Consider the following 10,614-nt stretch of genomic DNA (forward strand, 5'->3'; position numbering starts at 1 on the left):
GAGAAATGCCTTTTTGAGGAGGTGTTACTGGCACAGAGTTGGAATGCTTATATGGAATGGTAAATAAATTAATGGTATAAAGCAATTTCAGCTATTACTCCTGAAAAGTGCTGTAAGAGTCTGATGTATGACGCACAAAGTATCAAGAAGCACACTTCAAATAAAAGCATATCATCTATTAAATAAATACACGGAGAAGAAGAATTCTGACACTGCAAATTGTTGAGAAAACAGACGTAGGATATCTAAAAATCTTTGTGGCGTTAACTAAACTTTTAATTTGGGGAAAAAAATGCTGTTTGTGTAATCAAGTCAAAAAAGAACTTAACAAGAATACTAAAAAGATAGATCACAGAATAATGACTGTCAGTATGCAATCAATTTACTTACTTGTCATCATGCTCATAAATATTCAGACCCAAAGCATCCACTCCTAGCCACAATTCAGTTCCCTTTTTATTTTTTATTTCAAAATAGTTGACTCCATACATTTCTAGATCCTGTGCAATCTTCAGGTATTCCATCATAGAGTCTTCCCTGTTGAAATAAAGCTTATTGTAATGTACAAGTATCTAATACCAAACAAATTACAAAATACTTTGGATTAAAATTTATCTTTACATTTATTCACACATGATCTCTAAGGAATAATCTGACGCAGTAATAAATGCTATGAAATAAAAATACTTTACCTTAGCATTCCTCTATGTTCTTCATGCCAGGTCTGTATTCTTTCTTCCCACTGTTCTTTCGTCAATTTGTGTTGTTCCAAAACACTACAAGGAAATCAAATCTATGAAAATGTCTCTGATTCAAAATCAATATTCTTTTGTAATTCTAGAATCATTCATTACCTTAGCTGTGGTATTTTTGTCATTCAAGTCCATGCATATGGTACAAGAGCATAAAACTAATAAATACACACATGCCTCTCTACTCCTAGCTTTTCTTATTTCCCAAACCCTTTTCAAGAACTTACCCATATGCACCATCCTGCATTTCCATACCTCATATCCAATGCCACAATTCACCACAATGTGGTTTCAATTCCCAACACTCTACTGAAACAGCTCTCACCAATCTTCTATTGCTAAATCCAACAGACATTAGATCTATTTATACGTGACCTCTCTGTATTTGACACCACCAAAGGGTCTGTCCTTAAAGCACTCTTTTTGTTTGACTTACATGAAGTAACACTCCCCCTGGTCTAATCTATTTGGCCATTTTTTCTCAATATCCTTTACTGAAATGTCTTCCTTTGTACATTTCAACAAGGTCTGTTCTAGGCCTTTGTCTAATTCTGTATGTACTTTCAGGTCTCTTTCACTACCATGGATTATCTATTTGCAGATTACTTCCCAAAAATGTACTTATAGTGCAGACTGTTTTCCAAGAACCATACACCCATCCACAAATGAATATTATTTGTCTTGATTATACTGTTAATATTTTAAACTCAACAAGTTCAAAACTTAAGATCTTTCTTCTCCAATATGTATTCCTTCTCTCTGTAACCACTTAATTGCCCAAGTCAGAAACTTGGAATGTGGGCCTCCCCGGTGGCACAGCGGTTGAGCGCTGGGTTGCGAAGCTGCCGGCGACCTCTGCGGCGCCGGTTCGATCCCCGGCTGCTCCCCGGCCACCAGAGGAGGGTCCCACATGGCGCGCAGACCTCTCCTGCCGCCCGCTGCTCCCCTCAGCAGTGTGCTTCGGTCCTTCTGCCTGCTCTGCTCCCTGCTCTGGTGAATTCTCTCACCCTCCCGCGCTTCTGACTGTACCCAGTGCATGTATAAACAAAGAAACAAACAAATAAATAAATAAAACATGCCTCTATAAAAAAAAAAAAAAAAAGAAACTTGGAATGTGAAAGTTTATGTTTATTTAGCCCTTTTAAAATAGAAAGATACTACATGGTGGAGGTGATTATCCATATAACCAATGAATTTAACCTTACTATGGGTGAAGAGATTGCTTCTCGGAATTTTCAATATAAAAATTAATAGCATTCATCAAAATTATCAAATTATGTTGTTTGACTTACAATCGCCAAATAACCTTCGGATTACTAATTTCTCCCCCAATAGTCAGTGAGAAAAAAAGTAATATTCCATATGTGGAATAAGTCAATCACTACAAAGTTATCGTCTCCATTCTAAATCAAAATATTATGACATTGGGCCTCCCTGGTGGCGCGGTGGTTGAGCACTGGGTTGCGAAGCTGCCCGCAGCCTCTGCAGCACCGGTTTGATCCCCAGCCGCTGGGCGAGGGTCCCACATGGCACGCAGACCTCTCCTACTGCCCGCTGCTCCCCTCAGCAGTGTACTTTGTCACTCTGCCTGCTCTGCTCTCTCCTCTGGCTCTGGTGAATTCTCTCACCCTCCCGTGCTTCTGACTGTACCCAGCGCTTGTATAAATAAATAAATCAATCTTAAAAAAAAAACCCATAGCTTTAAAAAAAAATATTATGACACTGTCTCTTTTTTAAGCTTTAATAGCTTTATTTAGTCTTCCTGAGGCTATGAACTTGAATACTGGACTGTGGACAATGAAAGTTAAAGAACAAATTTTGAAGAACATGCACTATCTTTTATCTTCCGTCTTTTGAAAGAAAGATTATAAACGGCAGGCATAAAAAATAAAGAAATTGTGCTTAAATGTGATTCCAGTGATTACAAGATTTTTTTAAATCACATAACTACTAATGCAAGCCAATTACTTCATCTGCTTCTCAACCAAACAGCTATCTACCTACATTGTAATTGATAAGATAAAGCAAGCCTGTTCCTTTAAGAACAAGCAAAACATTTTAAGGGTTATTTTGATTACACATAATATTTAGCTTAGGTGTTGATTTCAAAATCCTCTTTACATTTTACCATAAATAAATACCTTCAAAAAGTTAGAAACAATTTTAATTCTATGGCAGAAACCTACAATCTATTAGTTTTAAAAGCATCTATTGAGTACCTATCTGCCTATATGAGAATTTTTATTAAGCAGTAACAGTCACATCATCCCAACCACAAATTATCTTTGCTTCCATTTACTGCTCATCTTATAGGAATGAGAAGAGGCAGAAAGTTCAGGTAATTTACACAGTATATAAATCTATGTAGCTAGTGGGTCATAATTTTCAAAAGTAGCTAGCAACTTAAAATCTAAAAGAAAGAAAATCTATTTACAAACTTCAGAAGTAGAATTTTTCAGAGAATATAATAAAAAGCATGTTTTACTTACCGCTGGGGTAGAAGTCTATCATTAGCCAAGTAGCCTGGCTTATGAATCTCTTTATTATAATCTCCATACTTTGCTTGGACTGCATAGGAAGCCAAAAGAACTGCAGTTTCTGGTGGGCAATATATCTCATCATTTAAGATAGCTTCTTTAACTTGCAAGAAGAAAAGTCTCTGTGTTATTTCTTGAATTAATTCCTCAGAAACATCTTCTGGAAAGAATTTAGCTCTAAACTTGAACTGTAAAGGATTCTCTTTTTTAACGTCTTGCTGTGTCACCTGGAACAGATTTCATGTATATCACCAAAAATTTTAAGTGCACATAACTAACCTAGACACATCCAATTCATTCTGGAAGAAAGTAGGATGTGAAACATAACACTCTAAATCTGTAGGAGTTTGCTATGTAATATTCTAAACCTTTAAATTTAAGAAAAAAGGTTGAAACTCATAAATACGACCTCTAACTTACAACTCCTATCTAGTAGCCAAACTAAAATTTCTCTTTAAAGTATCTTTCTTGCAAATGTTTAAAATCAAAGTACTATGCGAAAAATACTTCTTATGTGCTAAGTTTCCAAATAACGCCTTACTGAATCAAAAGACACAAGTCCCCTAATGATTCATACAGCCAGCAGCAAAGGTATGCTTGCAGTCAGAAACTGAACTTTTCCAGCACAAATTCATGAGCATGATTATTTCAAAGCAACTTAACTATTAACTAAATGTTATCATACATATTTTACCTTTTTATTTAGCTTAAGCCATGTAGAATAACCTTTACTGTCCACATACTGCAGCCCAAAAAACCAGACTTCACGTAAACCAACTGTTTTCACCACCTTAAAAGAAAAAAAAAAGTCAATTTCAGTTCAATGTTCAGATTATATAACTAGATGACATTATACTTAAAAAAAAAAAATAAAACTACACAGCTATTACAGGTATATTACTTTGCATAGAAAAGATGATGACACTAACAGGTAAGAACAGTCTGGGAAACAGATAAAGCACTGTCATAATTCCAATTTCTTATTTAAAATTAGCCCCACAGCTACACTATCAATAGATATGGCCAAAAATGTCATTTAAATTGGTGAGTCTCCAAGGATATTGAAACACCATACCCCAGAGGTTGTCTAGCTGCATCTATCTCCACTCCTACTACCTTCATTTCTCATCGTATATTCTATATTCTAACTTCACTGAGCAATAAACCATTCTTGCAACATTCCACGCATTTTACTCTCTACTTTTGCTCATGCTTTTCCCCTGCCTAGGATGTTTATACCATATTTTACCACCTATTGAATAATTCATCCCTTAAGATCTAGCTCAACTAACATGCCTTCCATGGATGAAGCTCTCCTATCATTAGATAAAATTAATCACATGTTCCTTGATGTTCCCACCGTACTTTATCTACAATGCTCTTAGAACATTTACTTTATCACGGCCTAATTAATTGTAAATCAGTACTATGTCTATTTATCCTCCTTGACTTTAAAATGAAAGAAGTATTGCCTTATTTATCTTAATATCCATATCACTGCAAAGATTGATCACTCTGTGAAGAGCACTCAAAAGTAGAATCAAGAGGTTGAACTAGGTCCCAAACCCATGATTGTGCCAACATTTAATGAAAGCGTATGCTTTTAATCCCACAAGAAGCTGCTGGAAAACAGAGCAATAAAGCAAGAGTCAGCAAGGAGTAACCTAAGAACATAAGCACTCAACTAGAGCCCCCTACACAAAACAACTGGCCTCAAGCTATCATCATTATCAAGAGCAAGGCTTTGTTAGAGGTGGACTCAGGTAGTTATGGACCCTCATTTGAGACTATCCTTATCTCGAAGTCTGCTTCTGATCCAACTATAAACCTATATACCTGCCAACTCATCCTATATACTCACTGCATTCAAGGTAAAGTCAAACCCTGCTTTTAGGTTCTCACATTTGGGCTCAAGGGAAACTGACAGGAAACAAAACAGAAACTTTAAGAATTCACTACTGAGAGGGCCCAAAATAACAATACTCTTTAATGCAGACCTTCTTTTACAGCATAAATATATACATGTGTGCATTACTTACACATCCTAAACTTTTCTATGCACTTCACACAGACTCTCAATTAATTCTCATGACAACCTTCTGGGGGAGTAATGTTCTTATCATCCTTATTGTACAAATGAGAAAAATGAGCAAAGAGAACACTGTCCACAGTCAAAGAGCTACAGCTGGGAATCTACTACAGGCGGTGTGGCTTCAGAGCCCACACTTTCAAACTACACATATTGCACTATAATAATTAAGATTTCACTCCCTCTGGTATCTAAATGAAAGCAATTCTACTGGATTAAAAAACATTTCTTAGCATCCAGTAACAAAAAGGCATACATACTACTTAGTTTTTTGGCTACCACAAACATTTCATTCAGTATAAATTAACATTTCAACTAGCTATGAAACACAAGTGCTAACACCACTAACATTTTTATTCAAATCAAACTATGCATTTACAAACAGAAGACCTAAAAGAATCAACAAATGTGGGTATTAGTTCTCAAGGTAAAATAGCTATAATACATGCTGTATGTAACTTCTAATGATTTTGCTTTAAAAATCTGCTTACACACAGTCTTTCATTTTTTAGAAGATCTTATATCAGGGTTTTGAAGTTTGTTAATTACCTAATCGGGAGATTAAAAATTCTACGTTTAGAAGAAGGAACAAATTCCCCAGGAACTTAAAATTTTTACTTCATCGTATTTCGGATCAGTAGGTAAAGAAATGACACCTAAAAAAGTTCCAAAACATCAAGGTATCTAATATGCTTTTTATACCTGTAAGTCAGAAACGCTACCATTTTAGGTCCAGTTAGTTCGAACACAGATTACTCTCCTGCTGACGTGTAAAAGTTTATATAAATCTAGATCTCAAATCATGCAAGATATATCATCTTTTTCTTGTTTGAAATCATCAATGCACTCTTAGTCACCTGACCTCTGGGTACCAATCACTTTTCTTTTCGAAATAAAACTTTATTACGCACAGCATTACCTGGGGAGCTTAAACTTAAAAATATTAACAGTTTACAAAAAGCCCCCAGACAATAAAATGAGAATCTCCAGCAGTGTTTTTCAATTAGTGCCTTTATTTTTTTAAAACCTCCTTAAGTGACTCAAAAATGCACTCAAGTGAGGAAAAAAAGACAAAATCAGTTGCCTAAGTTCTTATAACATCATGTTCTAACCTCAAGCCAAAAAATCATGAGTCAGTGAGATCACACTACTATTAGGTGCCTACTTATACCCTTTAGTTAACTCCCATTCCTTTGCTCCTGCCAAGCCACTCTAGGACATTCCACACATTCCACTCAGGGGCTCCATAGAAAAGTTCTGAGTTCCTTTAACTCCTCATTTCAATGACTTGCATTGCAGATATTAAATAAATACTTACTGTTGTTTTTTAAAAGTCATATATCTCAAATGTAGGAACAAGAAAGGATGTGAATATCCCCTATGGCTAGCTATTCAATATATACCTGAATAGGTACTATGAAAAATCATTCAAGTGTTTCACTGTTACGTTGTCAGTAAAGGGATAGGAAAACCTAGACAGATACAACAGCATCCACACAATGCTGTCAAAACCTGCAAACTTCATGTGCTAGAATAATACCTGGTCAAAAAGTTGTTTGCCAGTTGTATTTGGCTGAATGGCAAATTCCAGTTCAGCATCCATTGTAGTTACTCTTACATTGATCTGCAATAAAAACAAAAGGAAGAAACAGTAGGAAAGAGAATATACTTATTAAGTATTAAATACAGAAAAATACTTTCATCTAATTTATAAAATAAAGTAGTATTTGCACGCAGTAAAGGACAACTGCATAATTATACATAATTTTTCTTATTAAAATGATAGTTGGCTTTTAGTCACAGGAAATCTTAAGTCTATATGAAAAACAATCCTGTTTAAAAAACATTTATTGAATACTTGACATAGAGTAGGCACTAGGTTGGGTGATTTCCATTTTCTCTTTTAGAACCTGCAAAAATACTAGAAGATATATTCATTTTTATTTACAATTTTTTGTGACTGTAAATTGTGAAATATGCATCAACATTTATGTTTTCTGTATGGATAACACTTTGTTCCAACATCATTTGTTGGGATGAATTTTATTTTCCCAATGAATTTTGACAGGAAATATCTAATTAACATATGTATGTTGGTATATTTCTGTTCCACTGATCCTATCATTTATACTTTTACCGATGCTACAGTCTTATCTTCATAGTTTGAGAATAAGTGCTAAGATTCAGAAGTGTAAATTTTTCAACTCTTTGTTTTTAAAAAGTGCTTTCACTATCCCATATAAATTCTAGCAGTAAAATATACATTCTACAAGCACCTAATCGTTCTAACCAAAGCAGACCGCTGGAAAAGTGTTTTTTAAATATAACCTTATGCCCAATAATCTTGCTTAATAGTTACTAGTTCAGTAGTTGTTTTGCAGACTCCTGGGTATTTTCTACAAAAATAACTATGTCATCTGCAAATAGAAAATTTTAGCTTTTCCTTTTTTATATCCATGCATTTATTTATTTTTACTCTTTTCTTCAATAATGGGTACTGTTACATATCGAGTCTTTAAAGCAACTCCAAAGTGATATTCGTAACAGGAAATTCCAATGACTATAACCAATGATTTTCTTAAGATAATTAGCCAAAGCACATATTATTGAAAAAAAAATGTTTATTAAATGAAGAAAGAACATTTATCCTAAGAGGAATAGACCTTAAGCCACAAACTATGTAATTACAAAATTAAGTAAAATGATTGCATATATACACTTAAGAATGAAATGTAAGACCTATATATTATCAGCATCCGTGTCACTAAGACCAAAACTGCAATTATGAAAACATTAATAAAGCATGGCTCCTTCCGACTTCATTACTTTCTCTTGTTTAACTACACACACACACACACACACACAAACACACACACACCCCCGTACCTGTGCTACTATAACTGAACACTGTGTATGTATCAGGTTCTTGTAGTCTTCACCATATTCCCAAGGAAGGAACTAATTATATTTCTGTGAACATACTATAAAGATCAGGGAAACACTCCACCCCTCTCTCCTAGCTACCAGACAGAAGAGCAAAACCACCTGGATAGGCTTAAAATCAGAACAATTTATTTTGTTCTGTGAAGAATTCTCTAAGAATCAGATGCTTGCGGGTAAACAAAGCTTTCAACCACTACTAATGACCAATGAGTCAGCTAAAGAAAATTTTAACAATGGGTACCTAGTTGTAGTATCTCTACAAAGCATTCTTCAGAAGCCAGGAAACTAGACTCTAGCATTTGCCCTCCTCTGCATACAGGCAACACTGACATTTCTTTAGGTTAAGATAGGAAACAAAAGAACTAAACCTAATGGCAAAAAGCCTAAGTCTCCCCCCCTCCCCAATTTTACAATCAATGACTCACTATGCCTCTTCTTCCTCTACAACTATGGTACTCTGTAACAAGATATATAACTGAACTGAAACTTGGTATCATACTCCACAGCAAAGTATATAACCTGAATTCAAGTCGGTAATTGTGGAGCAGTTCTCACAGACTACTGTCAGACTGTTTGCCAGGTTTGAATCCTGACTTTATCTAATAAAATCATTCTTTAACTATCATTAAGACTTTAATTTCAGTGAAAATGTCCATTTTATGGATAAGGAAATTAAAAATTAGAGACACTAAACTAATCTAGCAAAGGTCATTCAGATTAAGTAGTAGAGCTAGGACAGTTTAACCCAACAACTCATGAGATTTAATCTTTACTACAGTGTTGCCTAGACATTCTCCTTAAGGGTCCACATAATGGGCTCTAGCCACAGTATCTTAAATCAAACAATTTTTTTTAAAAGATTTATTTTATTTATAAAAGCACTGGGTACAGTCAGAAGCGCCGGAGGGCGAGAGAATTCACCAGAGCCAGAGTAGGGAGCAGAACAGGCAGAAGGACGGAGGTACACTGCTGAGGGGGAGCAGCGGGTGGCAGGTGGGGGTCTACGCACCATGTGGGACCCTTGCCCGGCGGCCGGGGATCCAACCGGCACCGTAGAGGCTGCGGGCAGCTTCGCAACCCAGCGCTCAACCGCTGCGCCACCAGGGAGGCCCTTAAAACAATTTTATCAGTGCCTTTTTCTTCTTAACTCTACCATTAGGGCCTCCCCTGGTGGCACAGGTAGCTGAGCACTGCGCTGTGAAGCTGTCCGCAGCCTCTGCAGCGCCGGTTCGTCCCAGCCGGCCTGCGAGGGTCCCACATGCACGGCAGACCTCTCCTGTCGCACCCACTGCTCCCCTCAGCAGTGTATTTAGTCAGTCTGCCTGTTCTGTTCCCTGCTCTGTCTCTGGTGAATCCTCTCACCCTCCCGCACATCTGGCCTGTACCCGGTTCTTGTATAAATAAATCTTACCCCCCCAAAAAAAAGGAAAAAAAAAGAACACTACCATAATACTTTGCCCTGTTCCACAGAAACGTAATGATATTCACATTTTATTGAATTATGTCAAAAGTAATAAAATATACTTACTGGTTTCGGCATTTTGCTTCTCTTTTTGTCTCCTTTACAAATTTTTCACTTTTATGAATTCTGTTGTCACCTCTGTTAATGAAAAAGAAAGCATAAGTGAAACATTAAATTTTAACTATATTCTGTAGAGAATAAAAATTACACGTATGAAAATGTGAGTTTAAAGTAACAGGAGCTCTTATTTTTTTTCCAATGTCTTCTATTTCATATCTCTAAAAATATTAAAAACAGCACACATTTCAATGAATACAGTATTAAACTGTGACCACCACCTGAAAATTCTGATGAAATTACAGACAACACATAGTAAGGAAACAAGATTGTCAAGGGTCGAAATGCTGTCTTTGTCTGAGTTAGGGCCGGGCCTATATCCAACCTGTAATAAAGAAAACTGTAAAGGACGGGAAAGATTATTCAGATTCTGAAAATAAGAACTCAAGGACCTTTTTCAATCTTTTTTTCCTGTGTTGTAAAAGACAAAAGGATTTATTTTTATATCCAAGCAGAGAAAAATATGTAAAAGAAGCTTATTCACTAGGTGTACAAAGCAGCCACACTTCTGCGTAGGATCACACTGCATGCCGCTGCATGGCCGTGACTGAAATTCAGTGTCATCCTCAAAACCAATGTTAAATTATATCTTCTTGATGTGGTACATATATACCATGGAATATTACTCAGCATTCAAAAAAGATAAACACATGCAATTTGCAGCAACATGGATGGCACTGGAAGGGATCATGCTCAGTGAAATAAGCCAAAAAG

The 10,614-nt window shown here is 35.9% G+C and overlaps 1 protein-coding gene across 2 annotated transcripts in view; it reads right to left on the reverse strand.

The window, feature by feature from the left end:
• The window catches only part of RDX (radixin), a gene marked incomplete at both ends in the record, with an annotated part of 44,696 nt that extends 34,835 nt beyond the window's left edge, over nucleotides 1-9,861 (reverse strand). The window contains 6 exons of one of the 2 annotated variants that reach the window (XM_084249406.1): nucleotides 391-537; nucleotides 693-776; nucleotides 3,242-3,516; nucleotides 3,984-4,079; nucleotides 6,919-7,002; nucleotides 9,850-9,861. In XM_084249406.1, the coding sequence (XP_084105532.1) occupies nucleotides 391-537; nucleotides 693-776; nucleotides 3,242-3,516; nucleotides 3,984-4,079; nucleotides 6,919-7,002; nucleotides 9,850-9,861 (698 nt within the window). The remainder of the gene's footprint in view (nucleotides 1-390; nucleotides 538-692; nucleotides 777-3,241; nucleotides 3,517-3,983; nucleotides 4,080-6,918; nucleotides 7,003-9,849) is intronic. The other variant, XM_084249407.1, reaches the window with a different exon arrangement.
• Between the last annotated feature and the right edge of the window lie 753 nt (nucleotides 9,862-10,614).

Source organism: Talpa europaea (assembly GCF_964194135.1).
Source record: "Talpa europaea genome assembly, chromosome: 12".
In the NCBI taxonomy this organism is placed as follows: domain Eukaryota; kingdom Metazoa; phylum Chordata; class Mammalia; order Eulipotyphla; family Talpidae; genus Talpa; species Talpa europaea.